We start from the raw sequence: 15,000 nt of genomic DNA, 5'->3' as shown, positions 1-15,000 counted from the left end.
CCTCAGCACTTTGATTGCGAGGTGTATTTTTCATTAAAAGCGCATCAGTACATAATTGCTAAACAAAATGTCCCCACAAATCATGATTTGTTGTATTCCTAGATCAAACACGATCATCTAAACAATACATTATGTAAGTGACTGCACATAAGAGTCTAATTCTCCAGTCTATGTCCCGGTGTAAACAAATCCTTTCCTTTCTTTTTTTTCCATTTTCCATGCCTAATAATGAGCTGGTTCCTCTGGACTGGATTCACTAAAACTGGAAAACCCTTTTGACTGGAGAGTCAATGCATGGGGTAGATTTGAGACAGAGTACAGTCTTTTAGCTCTTTTCCACTCGGACGGTGCCGGTGCCGGTGCCGGTGCTGGTGCGGAGCCAGTGCTGCTTTGGGGCCTTTTGAGAACCGGCCCGCTTTTCCACAGGTTTGGGAACCGAACGCAACGTAGCAAAAGTTTGGATAACTTCCGTGGGGAAAAAATAATGTTGGACAGAACACATCTGCTTGCTTTTTATAAATTTACTTTTACGCTAGGCTTCCACACAGCAAAAGACCTCACGGATTTTGCCCCTAAAACTTTTCGCTCTGGGGACAAAATTCACCTAGCTCAAAAGTTTAAACGAGTGTTTCAATGAAGGTCTGCAGTCTATTTGCACCAGCCAGAGCCGAGAGAGAGAGTTTTTTCTACCACTCTGGGTCCGACTAACCTGACACCTGGGTTTGGGCATTCTGCTGGTTTTCTTCACAAATTCATGCAGAGCTTTGAAGGCCAGATGCAGAGAAAGGTGCTTCTCTGCTTTGCCATAGTCAGTCATGGCCAGCAGGCTTGAATCCCTAAACACTTCATCCAGGGCTGCATCAAGAGCCATCTACAACATTCAGAACAAAACCAGCAGAGTTACGTGATCTGTTAGGGAGAATCAGAAATGCTGCAGTGTTTTCAAATTGTTGACAAATTGCTCTGTGCTGATGGGCTGAGAGGGTTTCCTTTGTCTAAGAGTCAAATCACTTATTTCAAAGACAGACAGAGTCAACATGACATATATAAAGCACAGACAGACAGACAAACAGACAGATAAACGCCTTTTCTAGGCCGTGAAAGAATTTCCGATCTAGAAAACGACAGAGCTGATCGTGAAATGACGTACGAAACTCAGGGTTCTAGATTTTTTTACTTCGGTCACGACTCCTCCCCTCTCGTACGCAGAGAAGCCTGACGTGTCACAGATGGTAAAGGAATAATCACCTGAGAGAGAACAGAGCAACACCTCATCATCAGCGCGAAGACAACACGGCCTGATAATCTACCACCAGTGCAGCTCACTGTCTACATCATCATCATCATCATCATCATCATTATCAAAAAAAAAAAAAAAAATCATTATCATTATCATTATCATCATCATCATCATCATCATCATCATTATCATCATCATCATTATCATCACCATCACCATCATCACCATCATCATCATTATCGTCATCATCATCATCATCATCATCATCATTATCATCATCATCATTATCATCATCATCATTATCATCATTATCGTCATTATCATCATCATCATCATCACCATCATCATCATCATCATCATTATCATCATCATCATTATCATCACCATCACCATCATCACCATCATCATCATTATCGTCATCATCATCATCACCATCGTCGTCATTGTCGTTGTTGTTGTCGTCTTTGTAACGGCTTGTCCTACACAGGACTTTGGAATCAGGCTGGACCCTCGTTAGCCTTTTTTAATCTCTGGAGATAAACTCCCCGAGAGATAAACTCCTCTACAGATAAACTATCTCCTGTTTTATGCTGGCTTCTGCAAGCTTTGAACTAACACAAAACATGTGTGTGTATGTATGTATGTGTGTAAGTGTGTGTATGTGTGTGTGTGTGTGTGTGTGTGTGTGTGAGAGAGAGAGAGAGACATAGAAAGTCTGTGTGTCTGTGAATTGTGAAGACAGAGGTGGTCTGGGTAATGTTGAACTCACCACAGTCGGTAATTTTGATTGGTCCAGAGCTGTTGAGTTCAGTCATTCCCTTTACCTCAGAGAACACTACAAGCATCCCCTCAGAGAAGCCATGCCTCTCCTCATCCGTGCACGTCACTCTCCCGGGATTTGCCTGACAGGACAAAGACAACAGTCAATTTCCATTCCACACTCTAGAATAAAGAACAGAGTGAATTAGAAGTCTATTTTTTATTCTTAACGTATTCTACTGAACCCGAACCCTGTCTTCTTCACAGAGTGTGAGAACTGGCCTTTGTGCTGTCAGGTGTCATTGCCAGGTGTCTGATGACGAGGTCTTGGTCAGAACGTTATTTGTTAATGTAACAGGTGTGTGAAGGGTGTGTATTGAGCTGTGTGAGGTTTCTCGTACAGACCTTGCTGATGTTCGCAATCATGGCAGATACGGGAGGTTCTCCATCCTGATCTCTGACCTCAAACTTCTCCCCAAAGTCACAGAACAACTGTCTGGAGTTTACCAGAGAGAGCAGAGCCATTAAATTGATTAAACTGTGTGAGATGAAAAACTGAGCTGTGTGGTCATGTGTAGTGACTTGGTGATTGTGGTCGATGTGACAGTCTGAGCTGTGTGGTCATGTGTAGTGACTGGGTGATTGTGGTCGATGTGACAGTCTGAGCTGTGTGGTCATGTGTAGTGACTTGGTGATTGTGGTAGATGTGTGGTCATGTGTTATGACTGGGTGGTTGTGGTAGATGTGGCAGTCTGAGCTGTGTGGTCATGTGTAGTGACTGGGTGATTGTGGTCGATGTGACAGTCTGAGATGTGTGGTCATGTGTAGTGACTGGGTGATTGTGGTCGATGTGACAGTCTGAGCTGTGTGGTCATGTGTAGTGACTTGGTGATTGTGGTAGATGTGTGGTCATGTGTTATGACTGGGTGGTTGTGGTAGATGTGGCAGTCTGAGCTGTGTGGTCATGTGTAGTGACTGGGTGATTGTGGTCGATGTGACAGTCTGAGCTGTGTGGTCATGTGTAGTGACTAGGTGATTGTGGTCGATGTGGCAGTCTGAGCTGTGTGGTCATGTGTAGTGACTAGGTGATTGTGGTCGATGTGGCAGTCTGAGATGTGTGGTCATGTGTAGTGACTGGGTGATTGTGGTCGATGTGGCAGTCTGAGCATCTCGGTCATACCCACAGAGTCCTCTGGTGTCAGCCACGATGAGTTTGATGTTGTTTGAGTGACAGAATGACCCCACCCACAGCTGTTCCTCCAGGGAAGAATTGGTGAGCACCACCACCTACACAAACCCAAAAGCTCTCAGCAAAGTTTCAGAGATAAAAGTTTGCGATCAATCTATCTGCCCGGTCATATTCTTCCAGGGCTTATTACACACTGCACTGGATACACACTGCACTGCATACACACTGCACTGGATACACACTGCACTGAATACACACTCTACTGGATGCACACTGCACTGAATACACACTGCACTGGATACACACTGCACTGGATACACACCGGTCTGGATTTACACTGCACTGCATACACACTGGACTGGATACACACTGGACTGGATATACACTGCACTGAATACACACAGTGCTGAATACACACTGCACTGGATAACTAGATTGGATTGTTTTGTCTTTTTCTGTTATCCCAGGAGAGCTGAGTATCGTGACAAAACTTTGGACTTTCTGAATATGTCAAGGAAATTTCACTTTCCTTTCAGAGGGGAAAGGTAATGTTATTTGATCAACAAATTTGCATGAATTCCACTTCCCTCAAGTAAATTCAGTCAGACCAGACAAACAACATGTATAGAGTTTAAGGGCTACTCTTGCGATAATTTTGCAAATGTTGATTGTGATTATTGTTTATACAGGTTGATAATGCAGCTGGCACTTTGAGTTATTAACATAACTTTTTCAATGTGGCATGACACGCTACAGAACAGTACATACAGACAGTCTAGCCAGACCTCATTCCAGTGTTTCTTTTCCTGTAAGATGAGGTCCAGACTTGGCAGAAGGAACATGAAAAATCATTTCTTACCTGGAATTGACTGAGGAAATTTTTGTCCAGGGGCTCAGTGTGGGTGTGGACCTGGACATGACCGTTCAGACAAGACAGCTGTTTCAGAGAGCTCAGGGCCCGGTTCTGGCCAATGTGCGACTCCCGCAGATAAAACTAGAGAACGCAATGGAGAAACGAGACAAAAAAAAGGTATACGACCGTCTGATATGTGGTATAGTATGAGTCAATATACACGTGTGCATATACAGAGAGCAGACGATTCGACACTTCGTTCAAAACGAGTTTCAACTAGGACGTGAAACTGCAGTAGGCCTACAGCTAAATTTGACTGGGGATGCTCACCCTTTAACGTAAAAATCGCAAAAAACCCCTCAAACTGCAAACATTAAATGTCATCATCCCTCAGACCGGAAATTTATTTATTTATTTTTTTTGCTTCAGCAGGTGTTAGTTTAACTAGTGATATTTGGTTAGTCTAACCAGTGATATTACCTGAGAGGATAGGTCCTTCCACTCCGTCACACCTGTGTCCTGCACAGTGACAGATCTGACCCCGGCCAGAATTACATTCTTCGCGATTTCCACGCCGAGGCCGCGGGCGCCAGCGATGAGGACGTCTGCCTGCCCCATACGGCGCATGGCATCGTGTCCCAATACGTATCTGAAGGACCAGAGAAAAAGCCTTGCTGTAGCTAACACTGTCAGCTCGGATCAATTTCATTTTAAAAATCAAAATCAAATGTGTCACTCACTCACTCACAGCGTGCGAATTATACAGTGACAATAGGGAGGTGGGGTGTCAACTTTTTCTCCAGTGCAATGTAGCATAAGATATATAAATGTTTCGACCCCCGAACTGTTGTTTTTACCTCTTTTGGAGGGGTGCAAGTCTTAATTATGAGGGTCAGACCCCTCCCCTCCCCACCCCATCCCAATCCCTCCCGTGATTCGACCCCTTCTCACTCATTATCTAAGCCGCTTATCCTAGCATTCATAGGATGAAAGGCGGGGAAACACGTTGGACAGCTCGCAAGTCCACCGCACGGCGCAAATATATCACACATTTACGAAATTAAATAGGCTACACTTTTGAGCGTTCGCCTTACCCCCCCCCCCCCCCCCCCCGTAACAAGTATTGTAGCCTACTTACAGCTGACGGGAATACAAGCCCTCATCGATGTCCGTGTTCTGTGCCATAACCTGTGAGGTAGACCTTTGAATAAGCACTCGCGCTGTTCACTTTATTCACTGTGTTTCAACAAGCGTTTAGTTCTCTCTTCTCCGTCCGGTATGAGCGACTCACCTCAGAAATGAATGACTCTTGAACAAGGACTTATAGACTGCTTAAAATCTTTGAGATATAGCTCGTGCAGCTTTCGGTTCTGAGAAGCGTCAGCTGAGACGTCAAAAATGAAAGTGATAGGAAACTTTCACTTTCGTTTCATACCTTCAAGTCAAAACTTTTTTTTTTTCACTTTTAATGTGACGAATTATTTATTGCCTGCCGTGAAATACTAAAAGTATGATTGACAGGATGATATTAATTGACCTTCATTTTGTACCGACAAAAAACGATTATAATAATCTTTTAATCAAGAATTTAATTCAAATGATTTAAAAGTGTAATTCTCAATGCTCACACTAGATGTCGTAGGAGGTGAAGCGATAGTGTCTGTGTAAATTTTACCAAGAAGTAAGCCGTGAATGGCTTGCAGTTAGTTCATAGACTGTTCGGATGATTCAGGGGTTTTAAGAATGAAAGTCTACCGAAGAAAAACAGTCGCACAGACGTATCTGTTGGGATGGGTTTATTGCACTGTTATGTCTTAAAACTGATTTGACTTTTCAAAAGTAAAATCATTTGAAGACATTACATTTTTTATTATATGTCATTATTTTCGTGTTAGTAAAGTTAACGTTTGCTTTTAACGAAAACAGAGTTCTCCCTCTAAACGTCTAAAAGCACTGAGCCCACAGATCATGTTTTTAAACTTCGTGCTTTGTGTTTTAACTTTAACTTAATTCATCCGGACTCTCGCTGGAACAAAAACGCTGCCTCGCAAAAAGTCCTAAAAAGTCCTGTTTGAATGTCTGGCAACACTTGCTTCTGCAGGCTTGTTTAAATTGGACAGCAGGTAACGGAAAAAGAGGGGAAGGCAAATAGTTTAGCAGGAAAGCAGAACAGATTCAGAGGCAGAGCGGTATTGCAAGAAATGTGTTTTGAAATGTGTCTGAAAAGTTTTGATGACGATTACTGCGAAACTTTGCACGAGTCTTTTCCCGCAAACCTTTCGCCTTAACCCTTGATTAATACTGTATTGATTCCTGTTGGAATAAAGTTTTGTTTTTGTTTTTTTTTTAATGAAAAATAAACAAAACAAAAACCACACAAATGAACCTCATCTGAAACGTTCAGCACAGATACACAAACACAAACACGCAAATGTGACCTGCCCTTTGGATTCAGAGGAGTTAAAATATAACTATAACACGTAGGCGACTATGAACCCAGCATGTGTTCAGTGTTTCACAGTTCACAGAATTACACACATGCATGTAGTAGACTAATATGTGTGTGGGGGGCGACGGTGGGGTAACATTAAATTAATATTCACTGTATGTTATGGTTAGCGACACTCGGCCGCTCACGTAAAGAGCATTGGTGGGTTTTGAGCGAAAGGTGTTGGGCAAGGTCACCTTGGATGCAGCCCAGATCTAGGTGAGATCTCAGGGTTTATAAGAAAGAGATTAAACAGAGACTAGTTGAACACTGGTTATTCTTTAGACTGTGTGTGTCTGTGCGTGTGTGTGTGTGTGTGAGAGAGAGAGAGAGAGAGGGAGAGAGAGAGAGTGAGTGAAACACAAAAGCGTTGTCACACTTCTTCTGTGTAGAGTTTGTTTATTTTGTTCACTGTTACAAATAATGCAATGTTCTTTCGGTTGTGCGTGTTGGTCGCGCGAGGGGGAGACGCAGACCAACTGAAAGCTGTGCGCGTTCTCGGGCAGAGAAGAACACCTGAGAGCGAGTCGCGTCTTCTGTCTCCACTCACTGTTTCTCCCCGTTTTAACTGGTTTAATATCCGCACGCAGCCCTCCCTTCCGGTGTGTGTGTTTCAGTGTCCCTTACACTCTTCATGTTGTGTTTGTGTGTGTGTGTGTGTGTTCTATAATTTATTTATTGATCCAGTTTTGCGCAATTACAGATCGAGAGCGTTCAGTGGGTTACTAGGTACATTCAGCACTCAATCATATTTGATTTACGCTGACTTTAAGTCACAGGTTAGCATTTTAATTTAAAATTAATTTTTAATTTTAGACAGCCTACTTTATTAATCGGCAGCCACACAGCCGCAGCGCCCTGGGAGCAGTTGGGGGTTGGGTGCTTTGCTCAAGGGCACTTCAGCCGTGCAAATTGAGGGAGGGGGAAGCGCTGTTCACCCCCCTTTTTCCTGTCAGTCCTGGGGATCAAACCGGCGACCCCTCGGTCTCAGACTTGCTTCACTAACCTTTGGCCACGGCTCTTGCACTGTCTACTGAAGATGAATGGACATTCTCCAAACATCTATGGTGAACTGTCAAATTTATTATTCAGCCCCTTGGGCGGAACACGAAGTTACTCCACGAAAGCGCATTCCATTCGTGTTTTCTCGGCAGCGAAAATGTTCCAACACATCGTATCATCCGACTTGAGTTCGTGCGCATCTGTCGTCAGCTAAAGCTCATGTTACTGATGTTTTCAGAAGAAAATACATGGAGCCTAAACAACAACAGCAACAACAATCCCTGTCACATTACTGGTATTCGGAGGGACGAATCTAGACAGGATTGAGCAATCTGTCGCTGTTACTTCCTTATGAGGTGTGCTGAAGGCGTGTATAGCGTGAGACAATTTTTTTTTCGCAACTCAGAAGAAACGCTCACTGGGGTTTCTTGCACTGTATGGTTGATAGAGGACAACACAGCAAAGGCCCATACAGTAAAGAGTGGATACTCCTTCATTTTGAAAGCAACAACAGCTCGTTTTCCTAATGGATCTTAATTTTTTGGAAGTCTGATACAAATCTGATCCAAGAAGTGTTGGTAAAAGATTTTTTTAAAACCTCGGTAACACCCTTTCTGCGCGTGAGTCATACAGTAACAGGTGAGTGTCAGGTAAAGCGATATATTAGCGTTTAAACTGCTCCAAACTAACAAAATATGGGCCGTTACCGGTACATGTTAACGATACATACGCAAACTGTCATTTAAAAGACAGAATCAGCTTTTTTTGTCGGTTTTTACGTCATTAGCAGGTATGATTCGTTTGGCGAGATGCTCTGATGATAGTTCAGCGTCACATACATACTGTGTTCAGAACGCATTTTCGATTCGTTTGTCGGAGAACTGTCGAAAAACCTCAGAAAATGATTAGTTTTCCTTGTCCTGAACACGCATTCAGGCGGTAGGTCAACATACTGAGACGGTGGAATGATTTAAGGGTTAGATTCCGGCGCTTGTGCAATCTCGCGGACATCATATTGTACAGCGAACAAAAAGTTCCTCAAACGTCTGTTTCAGCATTTGCCCAAAAACATGTGAATGAAGTGTCCTTTTTGGGCGATTGACGTCTCAACCAACTCGACAGGCTTGCACAGATCTACTGAGAGGCGGGTGGTGTGACTTCGAGTCCGAACTGCCCTAGCAAACAACTAAAGAAGAGCTCTATTCTCTATCTGCCTTTCCCTTATTTAATGTTATTACAATAAATATAATACTTTACATATGGTAGTGAATAACATCAAAAATAAATAAATAAATAAATAAATGATAAAATCAGCCGATGTTCTTTGGGGGGGGGGGGGGGGGGGGGGGGGGGGGGGGGTCTTAATAGCTTTCCTGCTTTAGCTTGACAATTTGTCATCTCCTTATTAGTCTTGGCCCTTCTGTTATGTTTTTATGGTCTTGGGTTTCATAGTTTGTAGCCCTCGTTAGAACTGAGAAAAAGAGGCCATTGTCCTTAAACTGTCCAGTGGTTAAGTAAATAGGTTTTTATTCTTTTTTTAATTTTTATTTTTTATTTATTTTTTATTCTTTTTACTTTTTTTTTTTTTTTTGCATTTTTTTCATTCTACAGAATTTACAGAATCTTAAGTACTTCACTGTTCGTGGAAGCTAACGTTTATTGCGGACTAGAATTGGGAGGAAAACGCTTCAGTTTACTAACTTGTTGTATTGTTGGTTTCATCCACAACGATTTTTGTGCTTTTGTCCGCTCACAGACACCGTGAGGATCAAGGAGCAGTGTTGAGATGTGGTGATCTCCTCTCTCCCTCGGTATTGCGAAAGAAAACGGCAGATCTTAAAATGCTGTCCCTGGTTTGGGTTCTGGTCACGTGTACGTGGGTCCAGATCCATGTGACTTTGGGCCTGCGTGACTGCCCTGTCACCCCACGAAAGGATTTGGATTTTTCAACCACCTACTCACCACCTGTTTTTCAAACATCGAAACCCATTCAGAACATTGTAGTCAACGACGATCTGAAAGAAATTTACGTCGCCTCAAAGAACGTGATCGAGGCCTTGAACAGTCAGCTGGTGAAGATATGGGACCTGAGGACGGGTCCAGCTGGGAGCCCAGAGTGTCAGACCTGTGTCTGTGATGTTGAACCGGATCCCAATGCGCCACTGGACACCGACAGTGAGGTTTTGCTCCTTGACCCGCTCCCATACTTGCCATACTTGTATACTTGTGGAAGCAACCAATATGGCGTCTGCACCTTCCACGTGCTTCAAAGCGACGGTAAACCGCCCTCATCATCTCATTGTCTCTTCACGAAGGAGAGAAACTCCCTTGAAATGTGCCAGGATTGCATCGCTAGCCCTCTAGGCACGAAGGTGAGCATCTTCGAAGACGGCCAAACCGTGTACTTCTTAGTGGCCGCCACGGTCAACAGCACGATCGCAGGATCTTACGGCAGGCAGTCCGTCTCCATCCGACGGCCCTTAAACACAGAGGACGGATTTGACCGGAACGTAAAGGGGCTGACCGTGTTACCAAAGTTTCAGGATTCGTACCGTATCGACTACATCTACACCTTCTCCACCTTAGGCTACGTCTACGTTCTCTCCGTGCAGAGGGAAAACCCGGACAGTAACGTGATGCAGACCCGTCTTGGCCGGCTCCCGGTGAAGGACAGCGAGACATGGATGTACAGAGAGATCATTCTGGAATGTCGGTTTTTGCCCAAACGGCGACGACGGAGTTATCAGGACGTGGTGTTTAATCTCCTTCAGGCTGCCCATTTTAGCGTTGTGGGGAGGGACTTGGCTGCCGAGCTGGTGGTGCCAGAGGACAGTAAGATTCTTTACGGGGTGTTCGGAGTGGCGGATGACTCTGGGAAATCTCAGAGAAGGTCGGCGTTATGTGCCTTTTCCATGGAGTCTGTGAACACGGCTATAGAGCTGGGAGTGGATGCGTGCTGTTCGAGCGCAACGGAGCAGCTCTCTCGAGGCCTCTACCATTTCCAGGACGGTTATAATTGTCCTCACGAGGTACGTTCTCACTTCTGGACTCCCTCCACATCTGTGTGTGTGCGTGTGTGTATGTGTGTGTATGCCCTTATGCCCTACAGAGGTGTGAGCACCCACCTTTGCCCTAGATTCAAGGGTGCCAACCGCTCCCTCTCTGCCTTGCCAGGGCATACATCCCCGGTTATTATGTGATGCCTGTGGATACTGTATCTTTTTACGGTCTCACGTCTCCGCTCCGGTGAGGTATTTGTTCGATGTCCTGTGTATTTCGGGGGACGTCTGAGCAAACTACATGTGTGGTTGTGAACATGAGATGCATTTAAGAATTTACGAAGCTCCTTTGAACGTGGGACAGAAGATTCCCGGTGCAATAAAGATAAAACAGAGACAGTTTACATTTTCTGCTCGTTTACTTTGAATCTTCCTCCCCCTCTATTTGCAGTGAAAAATCAGTTTAACTTTATTGCTCTACACGTATGGCCTTTTGAAATCAGAGCCATCCGTCCTTTAAAGGAAACGTTGTACTTCTTTGTGGGGGATTTCGATCTGCGTGACCTTAGAGGTAAAGCATTTTTTACGATTCTGTACTCAAGAGCTCTTGACCCTGCAAATGGAAAAACCTAAGACAGTGCTGAAGAACAGTCGTGAACTCAGGACACTTCAGCAGGAAATGACTCATGTTGATTGATTTTGTTTACTCAAGCCCAGCCAAGAAGCAGCATTACGCAAAGGTTGTACTGTAAGATTAGGTAAACTCGCTGTGTTTCTCCCAGCTCGTTAATCATTAACACAGCCAACGCGTAAGGCTTTCGTGATTTTGATAACCTGTCAGTCTAGAATGCAAATCCCATAGGATTGTCATTGGGGTCTAACCGTGTGTGAGCGACGGCTTAACTCACCTTGTTTGGCTGTTAAAACAAATGTTTTTATTTTTGGGGGAGAGTTTTGGGCGTGGTTTTGGTAGGGTTGTTTCTACATCTCTCGGGATCTGAGAGCTAATTGGTCCAGGTTGATCATTTTAAACCAAGCTTGCAGTGGCAAATGCATCAGACTTGAACCATTTAACCACTGAGGGAGTGCCAGAGGGTGTCTGTCTGAGCACATGTAAGACAGGCCACTGAAAGACAGAGACAAAAGGCAGCTGAACACTCATTCTTAAGTCACTTTCCCTGATGCTTAATGTGAGTGGTGTGTGAGTGTGTGTGTGTTTTGTTTTGTTTTTGTTTTTTTTTTTGTCGTGGTGTGTGTACTTAGCTGTGCCTGGCACCATTCATACCACAATAGCTCATTGAAATAGATTTGCAGAGATAAAGAAAACTAAACTATACAAAGCAATGGAGGACAGACAGACACACCCTGAAGTGCAAACAAACATTGAACATTAATATAATTATTTAATCAGGTCACATGTAGTTTGAGGAATTTATGAGCGTGTAATGAGCATTCCTGAATAAATAATTGTCGAGCCCTGGTCTTTGCCTTTGTTCCAGAATGAATTTATTATTGATATGCTGAGATGCGGTTTTAACTGTTATAACACACAGACATGGGCCACTGGTATTATTATTATTATTATTATTATTATTATTATTATTATTATTATTATTATTACTTGATGTAGGCTGTGTTCCCACCGGATCTTTGTCCTGCAGTAATATGGTTATATGGCTGTCTTTATGAAACGCAATATGTGTGTTATCTGAAATTGTGTGTACTCTGTTTATAATTCATTGTGGGACATAATGTACAGGTTAATAACCACTCACAGAAACACACTCACGCCCCCCCCCCCCCCCCCCCCCCCCCCCCCAGTCTGACCGACGTGTCCTGCATCCACTTTTCACCCTTTCGCAGCTTCTGTGTAAACACAAATCTACACGTCTCTCTCTCTCTCTCTCTGCTCTGACACCCCAGTCTCTACTCTCAGTCAGGCTGGTTTGAGGGGAGAGACTCCTCTCTGCTGTGTTCTGCCCTGTGGGATCAGGAGAATTGGGAAACACTATCCTAGGGGATCGCGCTCCGCAGTTCTTTGGTTTCCTGCGTACTCATGTCACGTGTATGTAGGAATGAATGTCTCTGACAATTTATCAAGGCCTGTGTCATGGATTATGACATGTTTATGAAGGGCATATTAAACGTTAATAAGGGCATCATTAGAGCAATATTCAGAGATACGGCTTTTGGTACGACTTTACTGTAGTGCAGCATATGCATTTTTGATCATCGAGTGATTCTCCCTCCAGCTTGTGTCCCTGTGTCAGCGCATATAGGCTCTTACTGCACTGGGGCAATGTACTTTTAATTGGACAAAGTAAGGGAAAAAAACCCACAAGAACAATGTGACACGCCTGATGAAGACCAACAGGGAATATGAAAATAGTGAAATGTTTGCAGTGAGTTGTAGGAGCCAGATAATTTCACAAGATTTTACTGCGCTCCAAGCCGTCTTTGGGTTTTGGATGACACCCAGGGACCATTCTGGAAAGTTCAGTAAGTCATATCTGCCTTTAATTTCCAAGCACTGACAGAGAAAGACAGAGCTAGACTCCCAAAGCGTCCTTGAGTTGCACTGTGGCCATCACTGAATGACGATTCTTCCATAGTGGGGGAAAAAGAGACCTGTTTCCTGTTCGGAGGACCCACTGGCCCACTACCCCTCTTTTGCCCTCTGCACACATACCTGTTTGATTTGGATGCTGCCACGTGCCATGCTATGAGAGGAGAATCAAATGACGTCATAAGAGCAATGGAACCTTTTTAAATGTATAGAATGTTTTGTTTCTTTGTAACCAGTGGACGTTTTAGCTGGTAGAATGTCCTCTCTTTCAGTACTCATGCTGACTTTCATTCAGTTTCTGGCCCCTTGATTGGTTGAGGCGAAACCGAACAGAAAGGGTCTTGGCTGGCATGTTTAGTTGGAGTGAGAGGCCATGCTGGTGAAACGCAGATCTTTGTTGCTTTGTTGGATGTTAACATTAATGTCTGTGCACTTGTCTTGAAGGATGTGACACGTGTTCTTAAATTTACATTTCTTATCATTGTTCGGATTTTTGAAAGTGTGCTTTAGTCTTTGACTTAACGGTCGTCACTCATTAAAAAAAAAAAAAAAAACCTTGGTTCATTAAGCCAAGTTCTCATGACAATGTTCAGACTGAATGAGTTTCTCTGTCATCCCACTGACCCACAGGCTAAGTGGAAGAAATAAAAAATAATGTTCTAAAATTGGCATTTCCTGAAGAGTGTGCTTAAGTATATATCTTTGTGTGTGTGTGTGTTCTCTCCCACAGAACGCTGAGGACAGTGTGACGTGTAGGGACATGCCGACCATGGTGTCTCAGCCGTATTACAGAGTGGACCTCTTCAACGGGCAGATGACAGACGTACTCTTCACCTCGGTGCTGGTCACTACCATTGGCACCAGTACCGTGGCACACCTTGGCACTGACCAAGGCAGACTGCTACAGGTGAGAACAGCAGTCACACCTCCCTGTCGTCGTCTAAGTCACCCAAAATATTCCCAAATCCCCCCCGTCTTCTTTTTTTTAAAAACACACCCTGAGCACTGGGGTTGCATGCATTCCTCAGGCCGAGCTAGCCGAGTTTCAGCACGCTAAAATTAGCATCGTCAGGATACCGCTTCCCTTGTTCAGTTCTTGGAAACCAGCCAAACATTTTTTCCCTCTCTGTGTAGAGGTTTTTTTTTTTTTTATGTATATATATAAAAATCTTTTTTTTTTTTTACATAAAAGATGTTTGGAGCGGCACCGCGGGGCAGGTCAAACCTCTAGACTTCTTTCAAAGAGATAATGGAATGTCGTACATCTGTTTTCTAGAGCTAGCTCTGGGCCAACTACAGGATTATACTCGTGTGTGTGTGTGTGTGTGTGTGTGTGTGTGTGGGAATACATGCTCAACGGGTTTTCACAGGAAGCCAAAAAAAAAGATTAATCTAGGCCAGATTCAGTCACTGGTGTTGTCAGTGATGTAGGACCATTACATGTCAATACTAGCCTGGACAGTCACTCTAAGTATGTGTGTAACACATGATGTAAAATGATACAGTAGATCAGTGTAAAGAAACAAAAAAATATTTCCTGTTGTGTTGCTACCTGTCATGTGACTCAGAGCAATTTATGAATGAGTGTGTAATGCTAAGGGTATACTTGGTTACCCACTGTGGTGAAATGTGTTATGAGTGTGATGAATGAGTGTGTGAGGTTAAGGGTATACTCAGTTACTCACTGTGGTGAAGTGTGTTTTGGAGTTCTGTCATGGTGATTTTGAAAAGCTGATTAAACATGCGTTTCACCGTTGATTTTTCTAGGACCCATTTCGCGTCTATAATTATGCTAATTAAATTGTAACTAATCTGAGCCACGGTTTCAGCTGGTCAAGCTGTCAGTGCATTGATGGTTTTCCTGTGGTGTCTGAAGGTTCCCTGGTGAAACAGCCCAAAATAAA

The 15,000-nt window shown here is 43.7% G+C and overlaps 2 protein-coding genes across 2 annotated transcripts in view; one reads left to right on the top strand and one right to left on the bottom strand.

Moving 5' to 3' along the window:
- The window catches only part of uba7 (ubiquitin-like modifier activating enzyme 7), a 64,473-nt gene extending 59,247 nt beyond the window's left edge, over positions 1 to 5,226 (bottom strand). The window contains exons 1-8 of the mRNA XM_030776521.1: positions 5,180 to 5,226; positions 4,522 to 4,690; positions 4,048 to 4,182; positions 3,180 to 3,286; positions 2,405 to 2,495; positions 2,010 to 2,142; positions 1,151 to 1,248; positions 710 to 871 (exon numbers count right to left, since the gene is read on the bottom strand). Coding sequence (XP_030632381.1) covers positions 710 to 871; positions 1,151 to 1,248; positions 2,010 to 2,142; positions 2,405 to 2,495; positions 3,180 to 3,286; positions 4,048 to 4,182; positions 4,522 to 4,690; positions 5,180 to 5,226 — 942 coding nt within the window. The remainder of the gene's footprint in view (positions 1 to 709; positions 872 to 1,150; positions 1,249 to 2,009; positions 2,143 to 2,404; positions 2,496 to 3,179; positions 3,287 to 4,047; positions 4,183 to 4,521; positions 4,691 to 5,179) is intronic.
- Positions 5,227 to 9,289: 4,063 nt separating this feature from the next.
- Positions 9,290 to 15,000, top strand: part of mst1ra (macrophage stimulating 1 receptor a) — an 18,813-nt gene continuing 13,102 nt past the window's right edge. Inside the window, exons 1-2 of the mRNA XM_030776331.1 lie at positions 9,290 to 10,560; positions 13,827 to 14,003. Coding sequence (XP_030632191.1) covers positions 9,373 to 10,560; positions 13,827 to 14,003 — 1,365 coding nt within the window. The 5' untranslated portion in view covers positions 9,290 to 9,372. The remainder of the gene's footprint in view (positions 10,561 to 13,826; positions 14,004 to 15,000) is intronic.

The sequence above is a fragment of the Chanos chanos genome, chromosome 6, assembly GCF_902362185.1.
Source record: "Chanos chanos chromosome 6, fChaCha1.1, whole genome shotgun sequence".
In the NCBI taxonomy this organism is placed as follows: domain Eukaryota; kingdom Metazoa; phylum Chordata; class Actinopteri; order Gonorynchiformes; family Chanidae; genus Chanos; species Chanos chanos.
The sequence above is the reverse complement of the archived record's forward strand: the minus strand, read 5'-3'. Positions and strand labels throughout refer to the sequence as shown.